We start from the raw sequence: 23545 nt of genomic DNA on the forward strand, positions 1-23545 counted from the left end.
CCTCCCCTACCTTCCAATTTTCTGTTGGCAGTATCTTCACCATATTGTCTCAGCATGTATTTAATAGTTCACTTAGTCATACAGCAAAACCTTTGATGGCAGAATTCCTGTGCCTCAGCTCTGCCTCAGTTCTGTGCCTGTATCACTGAACAATAGGTTTTCTCTCAGCCTAAGAGTGTAAATCCACATCTCTGAAAGCAGAAACTACACCAGTCTAAATTATCCATGACCTCATTTTTAAAACATAAATGCATCTGCCTTCAATCTCCCAAACAATGCCAGCTTTCATTGCTTATTAGCCCAGGTCTCCCACAAACACCCCTGGCACTCTTACATCACTGCTTAGCCAAGGGAAAAACACCTCAGAATATTTCCATTGAGCTGTGACTCTCTGTCTCACAAGGAGTGCTGAGCTGAGCTGCACACATGCTGAGTACCCAAAACACGCTCAGTATCTCATCCAACCCATGCTTAGGTGTTCCCCTTGCACCTTTAGCTCACCTAAGCTCCAAGAGCTCACAGTTATTGCTAAAAGGAAACCCAGGTGGGCTTCCCCTGACAGGGTAAAGCAGCAGACCAGGAGAGGCTGCAGGGTTGCCCAGGACCATTGTGTCTGAATCAAGCCCAAATGGGTTCCAAGTGCAATGATTAGTATAACTATCTGTGCAGTATTAAAAGGATGTGGTGTTTGAATAACAAAGTACATGCATATTACAAAATACCTGAGCCTATCATCTTTCTAGTCTACAGACAACTTTTTATTCCAAGAACTACAAGATTCACCAGCAGGTATAGAATATAAAAGTATTTATTAACTTTCATGAAACAGAATATGGCTTAAAAAAAGTCTTATTGGGTCCCTCTTGAACTTTCTCTTTGCTCTAAGAAGGAGAATCAGTCTCTCATGAAAATTTGTGAAAATTGATTAAAAAAATATTTAACCCAAATACAACCATTTTATAGAACACTATGTGAATTCTGGGCACATAACTCTGGGCATGGAAGCTAACCAGTATATAGAAATAAAACATTGCCTCTACACATGTAAAGAAAATAGATAAAAAGTGGCAGAGATTATTTATCTCTATTATTAAAACTTTTTAAAAATTAAGTTTTTAAATAAAACCCTTCCTAGGTGTAAATAGTACACTGCATAAAACACAGCTAAAGAAATTTAAAAGTATCCATCATTTCACATCCCAGACCTAGTTTAATCTACTGATATATTTCTCCTGTGGACTCATGAGCTGATCTTGCTTTCAAACAAACCACCCATCAGGAGGAAGAAAGACGTATTTTTCAATATTTTAATTTTTAAACTTTTCAGAATTTTTTAAATTTCAGCAAACATTGTTCAAAAGCATATTCCAATATAAGCTTGAAGAAAAAAATCCTGCCTCTGTCAAAATAATTCACAAACTTTATTGGATTTTTAAAAGCCTGATTACAGGACAAAACATGCATTATGCATTTTGCTAAAATTCCAAAAACAATTGCAGAATTTAATCATATTAAAAGGCTCATATCCATAATAAATACCACCAGCTTAAAAGCAGCCTGGAATTTTTCAAGAGTTTTAGTATCTGAAAAATGCAAATGTTCTACATACTGTTGTTCTTATAGAAGTCTGACATTACGTTGCAATGGTTAAAGCAAGAAACAGGTCAGCTGAAGACTAAAGAAAATCCCTGTCTTTTGAGGAGATCTACGCTTAGTTATACAATACTGCTCTGGAAACAGTCTGTCACCAAAGGCTTGGCAATTGGCATCTGCTTAAAACATACTCTGCCTCTAACATTCTTCAAAGGATTAAACCGTAATTGATTCTGGCAATACACATGGTAAGTGTGATGTGTAGGGGGTTGCCAGTGGACATGAGGCCCTTACATAAAAGGCTGTTTTCTTTGTTTAAAATGGAAAAAAGAGTGGGAGGTGTGGAGAACAGTGAAATACAAAATGATTCAGAATAATAAACCATTTTTTTGAATCAAATTTCAACAACCACACATGCAAAAAGAAGGTTTCAAAGGTGGCAGAGCTTCTGAATTGCTAAGACAAGTCACATATTCTTAGTTCCATAAAAAAAGATAGAAGCTACAGTTATGTACATCCTTCTAACCACTCCAGGAGTATTGCAAGTTGAACTCCAGAGAAGCCATTGGTATCAGTCTGAAAGTGACGGGGAACGGATTGATCGTGCACTGGCTGGACTGTTAGAGAAAACAAAGGGATCCTTTTCCTTTTCTTTAGTATCATGTTTATGTTTATGCTTATGCTTATGCTTGTGTTTCTTCTTCTTTTTCTTGTGCTCATGGTGGTGATGGTGATGGTGATCGCTGTGTTTTGAGGAGTTTGATTCTTTGCTAAACACAGAGAGTGGAGCTGCTGAGACAGGGTGCATGATTATCTCTCCCGAAGACTGTTCCTTACCTGAAAGAATGGATACGGTAGGATTAGCAAGTGTTTAACTTGCATTGTTTCCAAACATAAGGAATTCTGAAATATTAGATAAAACCTACATTATCATTTAAACATAAAACCATGGAATCTGTTACAATGCTTGTACCATTTAGCTTTAGAGAAGGCTCTGAACATGCCATTCAAGTTCCCACACTACTGATAATTTTTAGAGATGGTCCTTCCTTCCTCAACAGCATGAAGTATCCCAGACAATTAGGAACTGTAAAGAGCCCTAAGAAACTTTAAGTCATACTAGCTTCCTGAAATTCATTTTTAAATAGAGTAGGAAGGCCACTGTACCCTGAATAATGCAAATATAACTGCTTGTGAAAATTCTGATAAAAAGAGCAAGACTGGCATAATAAAGTGCATTTTTGGGATGTGAACTCTTTCTAGTCGGGAGGTAAAGCTCCCCACAAGAACATACAAACCTTTTTAATAGTGGAAAACTAAACTGATTTTTCTAAAAATTGCCTCTTACAACCAGTTTAGCCTATTTGAAAGATGATACAAGGATTTTTTTCTTACACAAAACCAATACCAATAAAGACAATTATACCATCTTTATCAGTATGTATTTCACAAGTACACTAGAACTAGTTATATATTGAGCAAGCCTGGTATCTGAACCTGAGGAAGGAAATATGATCCATGACACCTCAATTCAGGAATGACTTTCTCATTCTCTCTTTGGCTAATTTAATATTTCATTATTTCAGACAGACTGCAATAGCTTCAACAGTAGAGATTAAAGGGCATTATTTTAAGGATACCTTTGTTGAAGAGTGGAAACACTTGGAAGGTAGGAACATGCAGATTTCTTTAGGCAGAAACTGAATCAAATCACTTACATTGCAAGGATGCTTTACAACTACATAAATGTAGAAAGGCACCAGAAGATTTTTGAAGGCAACTAATCCTCTAAGTATTACTTAAAATAGTTTTTCTTCATTGCTACTTTAAATATGGGGGTTTTTCCCATCCAGTTTTTGGTGAAAATATCCCAATTAATTAACAAGAAATTATGTTACTTGATGTTACTATGCAATTATCTTTTTCTGTATATTTGAAAACACATTTCCCAGTACATATTTTTGTTTGGCTGGTTGTTTGTGTAACTCTACAGGCAAGAAAGATTTGTTCATGGTAATGATTCCTGGAAGTCTAAAGAGACAGCTCCTTGTACTATGACAAGCAAGTACTGAGAACAATTTCCATGCAATCTTTCTAGCTTCATCTGAAAGACTGAGAACTGATTCAATCATGCATATATACAGGAAAAATTCTAGATCTTCCTATATATATGCATACATATATGTACAGCTCTTCTGGGTTTTGTTTGTTTAAAAATATGTCTGGAAAAAACAAAATCTACATCTATATGAAGTGTTTAGAAGTCAGAATAGAAAAACAAAAAAAAAATTTAGTGAGGATAATCAATAACTTACTATGGGACATAGTGGCATTTCTACTGCTCGAAGTCTTAAGCAGCAAGATGATGTCTTTCTAGAAATATGTTTGGTCTTAACCACAAGACAGGAATATGGTGCAATATAATATTCTGTTGAGGTTATGAAGGAGGCTAGTCTGAAGTACAATAGTTTCCTATAATCTTGAAATATGTATCTGTAAACTTGAATTATATATCTCTAATAGAAAACTATTTTAGAAGGCTTTAATTTTTATGTAATCAGAACTAAGCAGCAGTAAGCTCATGTTACCAATGCAAAAAAATATTATTATAATTCACAACTTTACTTTTTTATGTATCTTATGGCAGGTAAAGGAGATGCACACCTATTCCAACTTCTGCTTGCTGATTTCAATGCGCACCTACTACCATTTTTTTACACTGTTGTCTGGAGCCATTCTCAACAATGAAGACAGTGTGCAAGTATACTGCATTTAATACAAAAAGGTACAAGACTGCTTTACTATGTAACTATTTCCAGTTATACTTTTAAAAGGCATTTCTCCCATATCTAAACCTATCCCCATAACCTGAGCTTCTTTCTCTAAAGCATTCACTGTTTAGACAACTTTATTTAGCAGCTGCAAGGATACAAAACCAGCCATTAAACAGATGACACAATGGTGAAAAAATGAGTATATCTGGCTTAGGCCATCAGAAAAGGAAAGGGTGGAGGCTGTATCTCAGAAAACCAAAGCAGGCTGTATTTGATGCTGTTAAAATAGACTGCAGTAGTTACAGGTGAACTGTGGCAGTGACACAAACAGAGCTCCTAGAAACACAGAAATAAAGGTCTTGGCAAAAAGCCTGAAGACCACTGGTTGGTTGTATAGAAAACGTACAAAAGATTACTTAAAGTACAGAAGACATTCTCATGTGTTGTCAAGCTACAGGCACATGATACATTAAAATACATATGGCAAACTCAAGACAACTTCAAATAGAAAAAAACCCCACACAACATGGGACAAAGTCTTAAAACTTCTCAGCTCCATTAATTCCAAATTGTGGAGTTATTTTTGTATGGAAACTAAACCTGTAAGTCTAGACTCTATATTTGTAACAACCTCAAACCAAAGCTGAGCCTCTGAACTTAAAAAATTGTAACCAGAACTGGTATAAAAACACTGGTTAAAGTCTGCAGGGATGATGTAGCAGTAGTGTCAAGTGAAGATGGAGGATGCAACCAAACAGACTCTCCTGACTCTGTTACATGACCTGCCATTTGTGCTAATTTCCTGCAGTTTACTGAACTACCAGTTCTGCTAAGGCAACAGTCTGTGTTATCACCTCATTACTTATTTCAGGTGTGTTATTAAAAAAAAATCTGTTTGTTAAAGCACTTAAACACTGTTGACTGGGGTAAGTCAGGGAGCAAATACAACAGTAGTTTAAACCAAAAGGACCAAAGGGGTGGTGGTGACCACCTAGAAAAACAGTAAGATCTTCAGGAAAAGGAGAAACAGGATCCAACTGCAACTCAAGGGCTACTGACACTTAAGGAGACAGTCAACATTGGTAATATGGAAAAGACATCACTAAGAAATGAAAGAATGTCATTAAAAAAATCTGCTTCTACTGAGCCAGCAATAGGAGTACATACACAATTTCTTCACAGAGTCACAATAGTGACTCTAGTCTCTTGGGTTTTTAAATGCAAAAACAAAAGCTATCCAGAAAATTTCCTCCTATTGTTAAAGAGTGCTTTGAAATCAAGAATCAAATATATTGATCCTGGATGATGGCTCCAAAAGACTGATCACAAACTACTGAACTCAGCTGTGTGGCAAAATGGACAGACCTATAAAAGCTCCATCAAAAATGTTACAGATCTGCATGCATAAAATTCAGTGTTGAACCTACTGAACCTTTTTCTTCTTCCTTTTAATTAGTATCTACTTAAAGCTTATGCCAGGAACATGGCAAGTGTAGTTAAGGAAAGAAAGGCTAAATAGAAATTGCCTCACAGGGCAGTATAATCATCCTTTTATTGATGGGGGAAGCAGGACTGATGCAAAGAGACACAGAGCACTCCCTCTTCCTGCAGGGAACCCACTTCTTCCTGGCACAGAGAGCAGGACTGAAACCCGGGTTTCACAAAACACAGAAACACACAATAAGTGGAGGGCCAGCCCAGGAGCTGTTTCTGAAGTGGTCAGTAGCATTCCTTGGAAGAAAATGCGCATCCATGTGTCTATCCACATGGATCTCCTCCTGTTTAGGATGTGGAGATTCCAGTGTAATTGTTGGGTTTGTGGTGTTCCAGCTAGCTGGGTAGGTGCTTAAAATGAGACAGAATTATGATCCCACAGGAGAAAGATCAGAATATTTGTGTATCATTTGCACCAGGGACAAATACAAATGCTGTAGATGTCACGAGAGAGAATAAAATATGAAAACATAGATCTTGTAAATTAAAGGGATTTGGATCCTGAAAAGCTTTAAAGTAACATTTCCTGTCATAATACAAATTGCTGTCAGATAATTATAACACCCTGTTCAATTAAGTTTTAGTGCTCATTGCTGCATTAACATTGAACTATATGGGTAGAGTGTTTCACCTATTTTTCTCGTATTTTGTTTTTGAACTTTTACAGTATGAAAACCTGTAACTTGAGACTTTAACATGCCAACAGGCTGTTGTGAGACCTTTCATATGGTCCCTCCTATGTTTCTGATTTTATGTGAAGAAAGTGGGATGCCACAAACTTAAAGCCTGTTTCTTTGCATGGCCAATGAATGTAAAACAGCTGGCTGATACAGGATTTTTACAAATTGACACTTGTTTGAAATTACCCCATTTGCACCTTAATTTACTGAAACATCAGAGAGGGAGAAGACAAGTTCACAAATCATAGCAAAGTCTGAAGCCCATGGGTCCTGAGGACAGGCTGGTGCTGCAGCACCTGAGATGGACAGGCTCTGGGAAGAGGGGATGTCGATACAAGGGCACAAGCACTTCACGTGTCTCTCCCAGAACCCAAAGAAAACTCACCAATGAGAAAGGTAATGCTCTCTCTTTGCAGAGCAGTTGACCTGCATCTCTGGCTAGCATTTTCTCTAAAGAGAAAACATTCAGAAAATGGAAAATACCATAAAAACAGTTTCAAAATTACCCTGTTTTTCCTTATTTCTTCTTTTCTTTTTTAGTGTTACTCTGGAAACATCCAAGACACACTATTTTTTAATTTAATGCTGTGTTTATGCATCTGTTGAACCACCAACAAAGTACATAGAAAAAGTTACCAAGCATAAATGATTTCAGGTTTCCAGAATGCAATGTCCTGTAATTAGTCTAAAGAACGAGAATTTTCAAATTATACATCTCTGAAAAAGGTTATGAATTTTCTCTCTAGGAGAGTGCTCTTTTAAGGTCCATGGGACAAAAATTAAAGTTCAAGGGTGAAAAACAAACGTCTAGTTAAAAAAAATAAAACCAACCAAAGGTTTTCTGAAGATATGCTAAGCAAATCAGTTAATTTGGAACCAATGTAAACATTTTAACTAGTTCCAATTTACAGATTCATTTGACTTCAATTTTTTAGTGGGATTTAAAACCAGACAGACAATTTCTTATACCAATACCAAAGGTAAAACTAAAGTATTGTATAGACAAATTGGTGTTTTAACTAAAATACATTTTTTACTGGTAAAAAGTCTGATTTCCTCGTCTGACTTTCATTTAACAACTATATTGCCTTATACTAAAATAATATCTTAACTGTGGTGTTATTTTTACTACATTTATTTTAATATTCTAGATCATCCTAGTGAAATCCCTGTTTTGTAAAGAAAGAACATCTAAATCAGGAAGCCAATTCAGAATACTTTGTGTGCCTCTATCAGTTTCAGGTAGTACACTTGAAAACTTGCTAGCCTTATTCATCCTCTAGATTTGAGAGTTATTTGTTTTCTCAGAGACAGTCACAGCTACAGTACTATGGTTTTTTTATTAAATCATGGAGTTGACACACTGCTGCCATACACTGATGCAATTCTCATTTCTGTTGTCACTGTCTGCAGGGCTTGTGTTTCTATTAAAGCTGCTTTCTTTACTTTAGAGTAAAGCACTGGAAAACACCATTCCTTGTGAAGTGTACTATCAACCACATACTATTTCAGTGAGGCAAATTTATCTAAAAACCTCAAAGCCTATGAGCTACCACTTTGGAAACAGTTATATCTTGAGTAATAAAGTGTAACAGATACTGTACTAATATTTTATGTTATTAAAAGGCATTCTAACAGAACAGTTTTAACAACTTTTACCTCCCTAGAAAGTAAAGCAAAAAGCCATCATTGTCAGTGGTGTTCTCGAATTCAAGAAGTGTTCATTTATATATTTGTTTGTATGCTGATGTTTTCATAGCACTTTTTGGCAGAGAGCCACTAAAGGCTGGCCTTTGAGGTATTGGGGCGCTTACAGCTAACTGCAGAGGACTGGGCTTCTCATACAGTTTGGACTGAATTCCTATTTACTCCTGCATCCAGACTCCAGATGCAGGATTTGCACCCCAGGCTTGATCTGCTGCTGTAAATGTACTGTTTAAATATAATAACTACAGTAGTTTGCCTCTACACTTTACTGCAGCATATGCAGTATGTCCAGTTTCAAAATGTTTCAGAAAAAGAAGTCAATCCAGATAAACCATAATTTCCTGAAAGTGCAGTGACTGTGATAAACGAGACCACAATCTGATCAACATTATGACTGTGGTCGAGATCTCCAAAATTTCATCTACACAGTAAACAGAGCAACCACAAAGTCAGCAGGGGCAATTTCCAATTTGACTATCCTGGAAAACTGCAAAAGAATTAACAGAATGGCCAAGGCATCTGTTTGATCTGAGTCTGAGTGCTCAGGATGTCCTCAAAGTCCACTGCCTCTGAATGTCATCAGAAAAAAAACTGCCAGTGCACAAAGACAACGTCACTGTATTTTATTTTTCTTTCCTTTGCAGAAATAGAGAATTGGATGCTGCTTTTTATCAACTTTCAAACCATCAAACTAGTTGGAAAAAGTTCAATTAAGTGTTCATCAGTGATGAGCTGTAATGACATGTAACTTCACTGGCAGATCATCCAGCCTACAGCCAGGCATTTATTTTGGAAGCAGAAAAGACCAGGCCAATCAATAACCACTGACAGATACAGCAGAACCTTTTAAAGATTACTTCTGACATACTGTACTTTCAGATAAGTAAAATATTAAAGAAGTGTACCTTTATCTGATTTCACTGAAGTCAACAAAGCAAGACAAGTCACCTTACAGCCTGAGAGATCAAATCTGTTGCTTACAAAAAATCTCATCTTGAAAGTCTTTTATCTTAAGATTTAAGTGAAGGGAGTGTTCCTATTATTCTTGATAATTAATAGCAAATAAAATATGTTCTCACATTAGAAATGTAACCTTGCACAGCCTTGGAGGTTCAAAGGAGGCTACCAGGTTTCCAGCCCTAAGGGCAGATGAGTAATCATCACAACAGCATTCTTTAGACAATTCACAACTAATGTTTTGTTTGTTTTAATAATTTCTTGATAAAATGACTAGATTCCCCTACAACTGCCAGAGTCCACAGTTTTACTATTATAGTCAGAATGCTTTAGAAGGATTTAAACCATTTATTTTCTGTATGAACTGGGACAGGTGCTGTAATTATAAACTGAAACCTGTAATCCAGCACGAGTTGTATTAGAAAACTTGTTTTATTGTTTCAGCCTTAAGCTTTCACATCCATGGGCAGAACCATGCGAAAACATTCTCAACCTCATGTCCCCTCCCTGCCCCCCCCCCAAACTTTTAAAGGAAAATAATATTTTCCTGGTGTTAGGGGGGTTACATCAGCTTGACCAAATCCAAATCATCATTTGGGGTGGTCTGGGAAATGGAAAAAAAAAAAAACAAAACAACCCAACAATCCAGAAAAAAACCACAAATCCAACAGGACCCAACGTGAACTTTCTCCTGGCAGCTGCTTTTCACATGCTGTGTTCAGCTGGTGACCTAACACTTCATGTGACATACGGGGACAGAGCCCGCAGCTGGGGGAGGAAAACTGAGGGTGGACCAAGAGCTCACTCCTTCCAATTAGGAGTCAGAACTGAGGCAGATTTGCTAACAAGACACTGAGACCATTTCAGAACCTCCTGTCAATCTATTTCACAATAATCACTCCCTGAAATGCACCCATCCTCCATCATTGTTGTAAAACCTCACAGGCCCTGGGACTCCTTTGTAAAACAGAACACTCCTCCTATGTGTGAACAATTTTATTTATGTATGCTTTTATTTTTCCCCATCTGTTTCTTCTCAGCAGTATACCATTTCCTAAAGATTGAACTATCTTTATTTACTCTGTCTGTAATTCATACATTTCTGCTTCTAAGAAAAATGACATGAATAAGAAACAGGTGAAATTTTAGAAGCAAAAAATATGTGAAGTGGAACTGTTTCTAAACGCACAAACCAAAAAAAAAAAAAAGAATAAAATAATCGGAAGTGTTTCAAAATAGTGCTTTTCAAAGGCTTACTAGTTAAAATGAATTCTGGTGCAAAACCTGGCATTTGTCTCATTTATTACCTAGGAAAGAAAATGTATTACAGTGTGCTGAATGTCTAAACAACAGAGATGAGAAGGTCATTCAGGACACAAGTGAGACTTGAAGTAGCTTGTGTCTGCTGTGGGTCTCTAAAAGCACCAGTTAAGTGGCCACTGCTCCACTCTTGTCAGACTTTACCCTTCCTGACCTCCAGCACAAACTTAATCCGCAACAGTCCTGGAGCACAGAGCTGGCGCACAGAGGGTCCCCTAGGTCCTATTTGTGAGGTATTTGGCAGAGTTTTGTTTATGACTTTATATTCCATACAGTGTGTAAATCTAGTGATAAATTGTTGCAAAATATCATGTAAGAGTTATAAATATCAATCCTCAGCAGATCAGCTTTGCACTTGCATGCCCTGGATGCATCATTCTTTGCCGTAACAGAAAATGTAATGGTTGACCATAAGATTGAGAACAAAATTCAAAGCAGCTCTGAGAAGTTTAAGCTAAAGCTTTGCACATACAGGCTCCTAAGTTCATGAGAGTAACCTATGTGCAGCCTGCTCCTTTACCCTGTTGAAGTAAGTCAAAAAAGCTGTGGGTTTTGCTACTCTAGATACCTAATAGCAAAGCTGTCCTGGTGGAGCTGGCTGTAGGCACACATCATTAACTGAAGGCCATCTGGAATCCAGAAACTAGACCTCCCTGTGTTTTAATGTCCCTATATGACCTTAATTTCTTAGTTGAGAAGTAACAGCAATTACCTTTTATTAAAAAAAAAAAAAATCAAAAGAAAGAAATAAACTCCTTTAGTGGCTACAGCATCTGCCAAGGAAGGAAAAATGTAACGTCCAAGGCTCATAATGGAATATGAGCCTCCAGCTTCTGCACCGCTGGCACCAAGGCACCAAGCTCAGCAGGATACTCAGAGCAGCAGCATCCACCAGCCCTTCTCTAAAATGGGGCCACTAAACTGCCTGGTCACAGAGAAAGCAGGTAAGGTCACCTGTCAGCATAGCTCAGTACATAGGGCAACTCAAGATGGAACCAACATTCAGGGTCCTGCTGCTAAGGTATATTTCTGTTTTACACCAGGCAGTCACTGGATAAAAACAGAAAAACAAGCAAGAGGGTAATTACTCTGAAATCTAAAGCCAAAAACTTCACTTTTACACAATACAGTACTGCAACCTTAAAATCCTGTTCTGAATCTGTATGGAAGATTCCTCAAAATGCTTGGTACATTGTCACATGACCTCAGCTTTGCTCCACTGGCACATGCTAGAACTGAACTTTAGACATGTTAAAATATTTTGAGAAAATGAGACAAACCACTGAATTTCTTGGCTAGTGACAGAGAAACAAAGAAGGTGGAAGTTCAACCTGTTTTAAAGCTTCTAAGAAACACTATGCCTTGAGAATAATTTTGTCAAGTACTGTATAAAAAAAGATACTAAGAGAAGTAGTAAAAGAAAGGAAGTGCTTGAAACGAAACAATTTTATTCACTGATGCAATTTTTTCAACTTTGAAAAATCCTTCTAAATACATTTGAGGCTTGTATGTTTTTTAACTGCTAATGTTAAGTTATAAATCATTAATATTTGGGGTTTTTTTTAACCTCAGGAGTCTTGCTATTTTTTAACCTTCAAAATTATAATTTTTTAAATGACACCTATGGCAATAAATATTTACTTAATTGCTTATGGGATTCTACTTAAACTTTGTGCTCTTTTATTCATTTCTTAGCTTTTCACTTTCATAAGCATGATTTATACTTGTCTTATTTAGATATGTGTGAAAATACACATGTGTATACTTACATATGCATCTACTTGAACCTAAAGAAATGTTCTTATGCACCCTTTCTGCAGTTCCTGGAATTCCAGTAACATTTAACACTTACCAACACTGTATGTATGGAAATAAACAGCAGCAAAAAAACACCTCACAACTGAAGTAGTTAAAAAAAATACGATCACCTTGCCTATAAAGTTACTCATACCTGGTGTGGATGGTCTCTCCAGCATATTCAAATGATGGTAAATGAAGGCTTGGCTGTCATGAACTGTGTCCATATCAATTTCCTCTTCCTCTTGAGAGTTTGAGAACTAAGATATTAGGAAAGAAAATAAGCAGATGCTAATAATTCATAAAAACATTACTAAACAGAATTTAAAATACTTTAGTTTTGAGGTAAACTGGGGGTGAGAGGGAAAGGAAGTGATATCTACCACTGCAAAGGAATAAAAATTCAATAAAATTAAAAAGGGTCGGTGTCTTTCCTTCTTTCTAATTTACTGTGAAGCTGTGTGAACAAGAGCATTATCTGTCAACTTTAGCTCTTGCCAGCCAATAAAGAATCTGATAGGAAATGATATTGCCAGAGTAAGCATAACAACTGCTGTACATATATTCACAGCATGCCTTTTGTTTCAACACAGCTTCAAGGGAAGCCAGCAGATGCCACTGCTGTCATTCTGAACACCCTACACATTGTGCAAGTTGAATTTCCATTTCTTACTCTGATTTTGAGTTTGACTTTACTGTCTTCATTCTTCTCTAGTATTTGCCCTGGCTCCAATGGAGACCCGAGTGGCATATCAGCCTTCCTCTTCACCCCCTGCTGATGACCAGAAATGCTGGATGCTGTTTCCTTAATAAGATGATCATCCTCCTGAAGCAGCATTAAAAGACCAAAATTAGAAGATAGCAAGATCCATGTTTCAGAGAAAGCGACCTGATACCTGAAAAATCTTCTGAGTAAAGTGGGTGATTTGAACAAAGTTTTCTCTGTAGCTCTGGCAAGAAGTATTTTCTAAAACCCTGTATGGATTTGTGCCAACCACTCCTACAAACATAGTTTCTCTTTACTTCTATCCCTGCTCCCTCTGCATATCTAGCACTGGCATCTTTTCTGTCGCTTCTCACAATCATGGTACTGTTGGTGTGCAACAACATTTGCTGCCTCTGAATAGCCCGTCTATAAATCTGTGCCTTGCAGACTCTCCTCAGGACAAATCTCAGTTGAAAAACTGTGATAGCCTCTGACCTACACATGGGATTTAGCTAAATCTTCTTTTAGTTTGTTTTAAAAGCTAACGCTTACTTTACTTAGTACAAATCATAATGAGTACTTATAATTTCTTTTTCTTTATTTTACAACAATATTTATTAAAAAAGAATAAAACTGTTTCGTAAATTACTGCTTAGATTATAAAAAGAACAAGGTCAAAGAAATAGAAAAATAGGGGAGTCTCCTAAGTTACACATATAGTAATGAAAACAGGAGATAGGTGTTTCAACAAGTCCATCAGACAAAAATTTAGAAGGGAAAATAAAGCATCCACAGAAGCAAACATAATTAAAAGCTCACTAAAAACTATGAAAGGCATATATACCATAGACTCTCAAGGGCATATACAGTTCCCGAACTGCTCTTCTTCTATCCTACAAAGGGCACTCTAGCCCCACAAACTCTTGCCCTGAACAATTCAAGTTCTTTTTTATGAAGTGGGTAACTTTTATCATCCTCAGCAGCTTCAGTGGCACCACTCTATCAGTACTGATTTTAACATGTTTATGCTCTCAGTGTATGTCTACTTTAAAGAATCTAGTTAATCTGATAAATTCTATCACCTGTTTACTCTTTTTCCTTCTCAAATATGCATTTCCCTTTTTCCATCCCTATTACTTTGTCCAAGGCACTGCTATTGTGAACACTTCTGTATTAACTTTGTCTGACATAAGAGGCAGTCTCTATTTTATACTACTGGAAAATCAGTTCCGTGAATTTTGGGGAAGTTACAGTGGAAATAGTAACCTTAAGGTAAGGGGTAGGAGAATGAAGATAAGGAACAGGAGAAGATATGAGGGATGAAGTACAAACTGAGGCTTATACCAGTGCTGTATTTCCACACCAGTGCAAGCCAGTATGCTGCTAAATGAAGCAGCCTCATCCACACATGGTTCTGTCCTGGGGTGCCACAAGCATTTTTACAACTACGTGACAAAGTGGCTCAGGAAACTGAAATGTCTTTTCATAAAAAGATACTGTTCAACCAGATCCTCCCTGATCCAGCTCACTATTGCAGCAATCACTACTGTGCTAGCACAAGGGAAAGGAAAGTTTAGGAAAAGAAGAGTTAAGAGGAAATCTTTTGGTAGTCTGACTGCAAAAAAAGTTTGGGTGTTCACTGAACTGCAGCCTAAAAATCTGCCAACAAAATGCCTCCTGCTATTTAATTCTAATGATTAGGTGCAGCAAATTAGGACTTACTACATGATCTGTAAATATGCAGGACAGGTCTAACAATATCTGACTCTACTAGCATTTTCTCCCCCTGCTGGAAAGGGCTTGCAGGATACTGTTAATTAGTATTCTCAGCATACTTTTCAATAAAAACTATTTAGGCATTAACTATGGGACCGATAAAGTAAGAGTAAACCATCCTACTCAAAAGGGTGGAAAGAGTTTCAAACATGCTAATCACATGCTGGTTTTGAAACTGTTAAGAAAAAATCACTTATTATTTCCATGTCTGTTGACTTTTTCCCCCCTCACAATTAAATTTGTCCAACAAAAATACTTGGTCTTGCAGCAGTGGCAGTTATTCTTGAGGAAAGTATGACCTTAAGAGTTTATAAAAATTTATGTTCTAACTACGCAATGGAATATGTGTTAGGACTGAAGCCTCTGAATCCAGGAAGATACCAAACTGAATGTATGCCATTTCTTCAGAAGTTGTTACAAATCCTTCAGAGCACAATACTAAAATGTCAGATTCAAATGTTCAATGCATATGTGTTAAAATTTCAACTTTCAGATCACTTTAAGTTGTTTATAATGAGGAGTATCTATGTATTTTAAGATGCAATAGATTTACCGATAAAAGGGTTTGTTTTGGAAAATTGGATAACTTGCCCATAAGAAACAGTCTCATGAAAAAAGCTTTCATCACAGCATCAAACATTTCTGTGAATAACTTCGTGTCTCATATGCAATATATAAAGTTTCATAAAGAACAGAAATGATGAGACTAGGAAAAAAAACAAGTAAAAGCATGCATATGCAATGCAAAACAGTTAAAAAATGTCCAAAAAGTCATGGTATTTGCCAGCTTTTCAAGTGGACAGAATAAAGAGCAATGAGGTCAGAAGGTAAAGCATGAGAGGCTTGAGCACAATACAAAATTAAATCAGCAACCCATGCAAGAACTCGGAGCCAGCTGAATAGGATGGATGCAGATGGTTTGTGCTTACGGTGTTCTGAAATCCTACTGGCTGTCCATGATTGTTAGAACTGTTCACAGGTTCCTGATTATTTGCAACTGATTCAGGAATAATCGTTGGATTGAGTACAGCCTTCTTTTCTTTCAGGTTAAGAACAAGTCCAAGCTCTGGTAATGGTAAACAGGAAGGTCTGCTGAGGCCAAAGAGTGTGAAATAGAGGTCCACAGCACCACATCGTAATCTCCAGTCATGTGAAGTTCCTAAAATACAAAAGAGATTGTTAATACAGAGATAAAATCTCCTCTCCCACAAATATACAGCTTAAGTAATCCAGGCCCAGCAGAGTATGACATTTTCTGTGCTTAAGATACACTTCCTTGATTATTCCTGCCTCTTATTAGCTCTTACTCACTTGTTTTCTTTTTAAACTTTCCGGTTTAAAAGGAAGGCTTTAAGTTTCCTGGGTTGTAAGTTAGATATGTTTAGTAGAACAAGACTGGAAAAGAAAATTCTATAATAACATAATGAAAAATAAAAGAAAAATAACCACACCCATATGCCTTTATTTTTCAAGTTGCACTCTTTAAGTTTTTCTATTGGACAAGTAAGTAGAAGACTTTGTTACCAAACTGGCTTCCTGTATCAATGCATTTGGTTGCATTTGCCTATTCCACAAAATATAGTAAGAGCTTTAAGCATGACTAAGATCTTTACTCTCTGGAAACTGCACTGGTAAGAGAAATGCACAAGCATACTTTTTAACATAATTACTACGTCATGTACTCCACTGAGTACTCAATACTTTAATTTGTATTCATACTCAAAATATGTATTCTTACTGCACAAAGCAATGCTTTATTTTTTTATTATTTTTCATTACTGCTTTAATATCTTCATACAGAAATGGTCTAAGCACGTTTGGCACCAATCACGACAGAAAGACATTTAACATCTGGTGCAATGCTGCAAATACAGCAGTTCTGGTGTTAACTCAGCCCAGCTCTTGACTGATTGCAAGTTTATTGAACATATTGTTCCCCAGCAGGAATTGAACTATAGCTGGTAAACAAGACACAGATGTGCCCGCTGCCATATTAATGTGGCCGCGCAAGACTTAGCACAAAATAAAATTACAAGATCTATCCCTGTAAATAGTAGTTTTATGGGGCCAAAATAATGTTTGGAGTAAGCCTAGCTTATCCTTACCAGTTACAAATTATCAGTTACACTTACCCAGTTACAAATGAAAGCAACATGAATATTAATCTGGACATTTCCAACATTAAAATAGTCCCCAGAGAATGACACATTCAAAAATGTTATTTTTGGAACTATTATGATATTATCAATTTAATTCAGATTAACACAGAAAAAACCCATTACATATATCAAATCAGAGTCTCTTCTCCATTACATGTGCCTATGTTAAAAGAAAGTAACTCATGATTCTAAAATCATGCATCTTTAAACCTGGCTACTAGCTTGTCACACATCAACAATTTTTTTCAAGGCACCCTGGAATGCCACAGTTATTCCTTACAGAAAATTAACTGAAACATTATGTCATCCTGAGGCATAGAAATTTAGGTGCTCAAATGCTCCATGAACCTTAATAAGAATGTATATCCTATTTGTTACTTGCAAAAAGAGGTAATGCTTGTAACACTGCACACACTCTTCTCCCATGAAAAAGCAAAAACAAATTCTCTGATGGGAACATCAAAATTGTTTATTTTCTGTGTCTGACACTTGGCAATTCCTATGAAACTGAACTACTAGTAGTCTCCTCACTTCAACCCCTGGAGTGTAGCTGTAAACTTTTAAACACTGAATATAATGACACACAGAGAACAGAAAGCCTGCAATGACCTAAAAGAGCTATATAAATGTTTATATTTAATCTGTGTAGCAATGTGCCAGATGTTAAAGGGCAGTTTGTCAGGACTGGATAAAACTGCTTCAGTAATGAAAAACAGGTCAATAGTAAAGATGCAAGACCTTCTCTCACTAGGATCTTTCCTAATCTCACAAGGCAAATTGAGTTTTATGTCTATAATGCACCTCTAAAAATCTCATTTAAATTATCTATATCAATGCTGTCCTCTCATATTCCCCAAGAGTTTAGAAAAAGAGGACAAAAAGAGACCATCTAATGTAAAGCAAACTCTAAGTGTAACACAGACACCATTACTTGAGGAAATACTTGCTGTGAACGATTTTGAACATTCAAAGTATGATTCTGTGCAGAAGAACATCAAAGCACACTACATTAGTAATCAGAAGAATTAAAAACAAGGTTTGGTAGCCTATGTCATGAAGAGTGTTCTGGAGTATATAGATTATATTCAGCTTCTGAGACTAGATTTTCCATTTCTAACTACTGAAACTAAGAGAGCTCTCGGCATATTCTGAAGCAAGTTTTTAATACTTATTTCACAAAACCCCACAATAAAACACTAACATAACAAAAAAACCCAAGCAAATCAAAAAACCTAACCTGAATTCATCAGTTTCCAAAGCTGATCTACCAAAGCTTCATTACATAAGGGGGACTCCATATTCTTGGTGAAAGGTGGATTCTTAGTCAGCATATCCAAAATCTTATGCCTGAAAGAAACACAAAAATGATCTTTATTAAAGCCAAAAGAAACACCCTAAAGATAAAAAGTCTGTACAGTTTGCAATATTCTTACAAACTTACTACACTTAAATGATTAGTTCCAAATTTTTAACCAGTGTTTTATGCCTCGAGTTCTTCCTTCTGTCCACAAAATGCACAGACACAGATTTACCATCAGCAATATAATTTGGAGATAAAAAGTAAGGTGCAAAGCAGGAGGATGTTTTTAGATGTAACTGTCAACAGTTGTAGGCTACATTAAGCTCTTCTGTTTAGTCATGATCTATTTTTGCACAGATTTGGAAGTTTACCAAGAAGATGTAACACTGGCAAATAAACTCCTTACATACTGATACTGCAAATGTTTATGACTGAAACAAAATGGCAGAGCCAAAAAACAGTGACTTGCACATTTTCCTGGAAACAAACACTGCCACCTCTTAAGATACATTGGTTTCTGAAGATCCTGCAGTTACCATGCTGCTTACAGTATTTACAGACTGAACTGAAAGTAGATACATTTTTGTTTCTTCAAACTTGGCCTTGAAAACATTTAATGAATTCTTTGTTTCATTATTTATTATTTTAACAATTTTTCTCTGTATAGCCAGCTTTCACCTTGCTGTCTTATGGATTTGGAACAAGAAGACTCTTGAAGATACTTCTTTTTTTTCATTTTCTTTTAGAAGAGGCTAACATATTGCACTCAATTCAAAATTTAAACTCCTCTTTAAAATGATACAAATAAAAGTAAATCTCCTTCTTAAACTGAAGCTAAACCTGTATTTATTTCCATTAAAAAGAATGACAGAAATGAAACAGAACAACCTTGCAGTTATGGTATTTGTAAGAAATCACCTATATAGAGAGAGTAAAAACAGTATTATTTAACTTTGAAACCCAGTATTTCAATGGTGGTCATAACAATAAAGTGTTGGGAAAAAACAATTATTATGAAACTTGGTGTTCACAGGTTTGCAATGAACATGCTAAAATACCCAACCACTCGTGTGAAAATGAAGCTGAAACAAGAAACACTAGAAATTTCTCCATATTTTCACATGATGCTTTCACCCCATCTACAGTCTGACAATTGCTTTACACTCCTTGATGTCCAAATATTGTGTGCACTATGTCTCAGCCTCTGTCTTTTCTAAATATCATGAAGTCTTTTTTGCCATATGCAACAACATATTTATACTCTTTATTTATGATCAGGAAATAATCTCTAACTTCAGACTTCTGCCACAAGGTAGAACATAAAAGACAAAAATAACACAGTGCAGAATAAGAATAGAATATACTATATATATTAGTATTTTTAAGATGTGAACCATTGAAACATCTAAACATGTTTCAATTAATGTAAAATAAAAAGAAGGAAATACAGTTTTTTGAAGAAGAAGCTAAGATTCTGATCTATTCTGGTGATTCCAGGTGAAGAATTTACTTAATAGCCTCAGCATTAGTAAAAAACCTCTCTCTTTATTAACTCACCTTATGTAAGGTACAGGATCAGTCTGAACCATAGACAGTAGCCACTGTAATTCTTCATAGCTCCTATCAACTGCAAAGCAAAATAAAACCAAATGCCTATTAATATATATAAACTGGAAGGATTTTGATGAAGACAATCATGAGTTCCTGAATTAGTACATAAAGAGCATGAATCATTGCAACTAAAGAGGAATTCCACTAATTATGGAGCAAATTCAAAGTAAAAAGTGTCTTACTTTGCATGGATATAGAAACATTTACAAAACTCTTACACGCCTCAATTGTTCAATAAAAACCAATTTGACATTGTGCATGAGCACTGACTGGGAAAATCAGAGTAAAGGCTCATCTTGATATTGTGTGCTTCCTAAAATGAACACATTCAAATATTCTTTCAAGAATCAGAAGCATAACATCATCTGTAGAGAATATACAATTCTCATACACAGGAATCTGAGAAAGATTACTATCTTTACATAGGACTCAAAGAGGACTACTACAGGGCTTACATAAAACAGTAATCATGGTCCTCTCATTAGCCTTCATTAGTTCTTTGAATCATTGTACTTTGCAGCTAAAATGGATTTTGAAACCTATCAGCACATGCTTCTAGAAAATTGGTGTTTGACACTGTTGGAAACAAAGTCAGCTTGTTAGTTTAAAATGCAACTTACATTACAAAATTCCTTTGATTATCAGAGTAATATTGCAAAATGGAAACTACATGGGAAATCATCATCACTCATTACACAAAACATGAAAGAATTTTTATTGTGATCTTTCTGTCAAGTGCATAACTGTAAGATTTTTACAGCAGTATTGTCATTTCTTCAAAACAATGAATACAGTGTATTGATCGTTACTGGATAGACAAGTTCACAGACATTTCTATTGCTTTCCATCTTGTGGTCCCAGCAACGTATTTGTTTCTTCCCCTAGTATTTTTAGTTCTAAATACTTCAGTTCAACTTTTCTTCCTAGTTTTGGTTTGTTTTCAGTCAAAAATTTTAAAATATAACTTCTTTAGTCTAACCAATTCTAATACCTATTATTTTTTTGTTATTTCACTAGAGTAAGTTGCTTTTAACAGAAGAGGCATTTATTTATAATATCATAACCAGCACTTCATTCTATTACAAGTTTTAAAAATGCTTTGGACAACTAGAATATAAGACCCCTTTCTGGGCTAGGAGAAGCAACTACATTAAAATATTGCTTAGACAATGGCTGGAGAGTCTTTTGCAGGCCACTTGCAAGTCAGCCCTGCTCTTCCCACAATCTAGCCAAAACAAAACTGGTTACACTGGTGAGGCTCCAGTAAGCCCTGTTTAGAGGCAAAATGTATTAGCTCACACAGTGCACTGCTCATAGCATGGCTACAAACTTCTGGATGATGCCAGAGCAAATTTGTATCCATACAGATCAGAACTACAATCTCAGATTTGCCTTAAAAACCAGAAACCTTTGAAAAACTATGCAGAGAACATACTTTTAAGGGATTAGTGACTTCCTGTGCTCAGCTCAATGCACAGCTGCTCTTCCTGGCTTGGGACAGAAGGCAGCTAGAACACTGCAAACAGAAGTTGCTTTGCATGTAACAAAAATAGTACTTTATTACCACACAGCAAAGAATTGCAACCCTACAAACATGAAGTCACAATCATTAGCAAATAGTAATTATTTTGATTAACAAAAGGGATTTTAAAATGCTTTTTAACTAGAAAATGAAAAGTATGTGAGATTAATCCTTTAGGCTGATGGTACTGGATAACAAAACCAGGTAATACCACATTTTTGTGATTAAAAACTTATTTCTGCTAGAAATGAAGTAAGTCTTCCCTGCTATTTGCCTTATAGTGTAAACTAAGCCTTTTAGGCTTCCAAAGCTTTGCTACTAATGCATTTAACCTGCTCTTCAAATTTTTTAGGAACCGTGAAACAATTTGGACAGCAATGACAAATTAAACCTGACCTCAGGCAGAACAAATCTCACTAGCCAGAAGAACCATATACCAGGCCTGGTTTGGAGACCTCATAAGATCATCTGCTCCAACCTTCCATGGGAAAGGGAGCCTAGATGAGATTATCTAGCATTCTCTCCAACTGCATCTTGAAAACCTCCAGCAACGGGGACTCCACTACATCCCTGGTGAGGCTGTGCCACTGATTGATCATTCTCACTGTAAAAAAATTATTTTCTTCTATCAAGATGAAATGTCTCTTGGTACAACTTGTACTTGTTAATCCTTCTCCTTTCCATGTGGAGGAGAGACACTCCATCCACTTTGCAGCTGCACTCTAAGTACCGGAATATTGTGATGAAGCCCCCACAAGCCTTCTCTTATCCAGGGAGAAAAGAGCTAACTCTGCCACTCCTCCCACATAGAGCAGGTCCTCCACCCCTCTGATAATCTTCATGGCCTCTTTTTGGACCCTCTGCAGTCTGCCCACAACTTTCTGGAGTTGTGAGGGCTGCAACTATAGACACTACTTGAAGTGCAGACTGACTACAAAGTAGAGTGGGATGATCACATCTTGGTCTCTGTTAGCATGGCCCTGCAGATGCAGCCCAGGATCTGATCTGCTGCAGTCACACACTGCTGACTTGTGGTCAGCTTCTCATCCACCAAGACCCCCAGGTCCCATTCACTGATGCTGCTCCCCAAGCACAGATCCTGGCCTGTTCTGGGCTCTTTGGTCATGTTGTCCCGGGTGCAGGACCTTGCACTCATTAAACTTAATCCAGTTCTTGCTCTCCTGCTCTCCCAGCCTGGCCAAGTCTCTTTGTGAGATGTCTCTCTCTCCCTTCTGATGTGTTCACCTTGCCACCAGCATTCTCATCAATAAACCTTGTGAGGCCGCTTTCAATGCTGTTCTCTACATCATTTCTGAAGATGTTTCCTGGGGGACCCATTTGTGCCAGACTGCCATCCTTAGTAAAAACCACTGATCACCACCCTCTGAGTGTGGCCCATGACCTGAATTCTTATCCACTGCACTGACCACCCATCCTAACTGAAGCTTGTCAGTTTGTCTACAAGAAGGCTGTGGGAAAAACAACATGTGTAGATTTTCATACTTCTGGTAGATATAAACACATGTGATTGCTTTCTGAAACAAAAATCCCCTTGCAATTTTTTTTCAAATTACAAGCAGTGTTGTCGCAGTTCTCAATTGCAGGAGAGCATCTTTGACACTGAACATTCACATTCTTCAAATTTTATAATGGTTATTTATTTAGACTAGTTTGTTCTTATCTCTTCTAAGTACGCAACTGCCTTGTTCTATACAAGTAACTATTAATAGTAATATAGTTCTCATAAGTAAACTTTAAAAAGTTAATAAACCCTGTTCACTTCAAGCCACTTTAGATAATCTGTCCAAGCCCTTGTATGCTGCCTCAAGCATTTTAAAAAGTTACCATTTCTCAAAAAAAACCCCTTGCTATTAATGGTAAAGAAAACAAGTTATTCAGTTCCATGAAGAAATTATTTCTTTTCAAGTAACTTAAAAAAAGTTAGTGTTATTCCTACTCTGAAAGTTCCACCCAGAAAACACAGACTTTCCTTTTTATGGAAATTACAAAATCTATCAGCTTCCTTTACAAGAACTGTTGAAAGCCAGCTCTGGCACAAGCAACAGGCACTTGATAGCTGCTGGTTTGCATCCAGTGTGAACTGGAAACCAGGTAACTGGGAACAACGAGAATCAGATCTCTTGGCAGT

General features: G+C 36.6%; 1 protein-coding gene across 3 annotated transcripts in view; it reads right to left on the minus strand.

Annotated features, from left to right (window-relative positions):
* Nucleotides 1–1293: 1293 nt before the first annotated feature.
* The window catches only part of TAF2 (TATA-box binding protein associated factor 2), a 60550-nt gene continuing 38298 nt past the window's right edge, over nucleotides 1294–23545 (minus strand). For 2 of the 3 annotated variants that reach the window (XM_053980915.1, XM_053980925.1), the window contains exons 21-26: nucleotides 19821–19890; nucleotides 18201–18310; nucleotides 15734–15963; nucleotides 12996–13148; nucleotides 12477–12582; nucleotides 1294–2430 (exon numbers count right to left, since the gene is read on the minus strand). In XM_053980915.1, the coding sequence (XP_053836890.1) occupies nucleotides 2165–2430; nucleotides 12477–12582; nucleotides 12996–13148; nucleotides 15734–15963; nucleotides 18201–18310; nucleotides 19821–19890 (935 nt within the window). In that variant the 3' untranslated portion in view covers nucleotides 1294–2164. The remainder of the gene's footprint in view (nucleotides 2431–12476; nucleotides 12583–12995; nucleotides 13149–15733; nucleotides 15964–18200; nucleotides 18311–19820; nucleotides 19891–23545) is intronic. The other variant, XM_053980931.1, reaches the window with a different exon arrangement.

This window comes from Vidua macroura, chromosome 1 (genome assembly GCF_024509145.1).
Source record: "Vidua macroura isolate BioBank_ID:100142 chromosome 1, ASM2450914v1, whole genome shotgun sequence".
Lineage (NCBI taxonomy): Eukaryota > Metazoa > Chordata > Aves > Passeriformes > Viduidae > Vidua > Vidua macroura.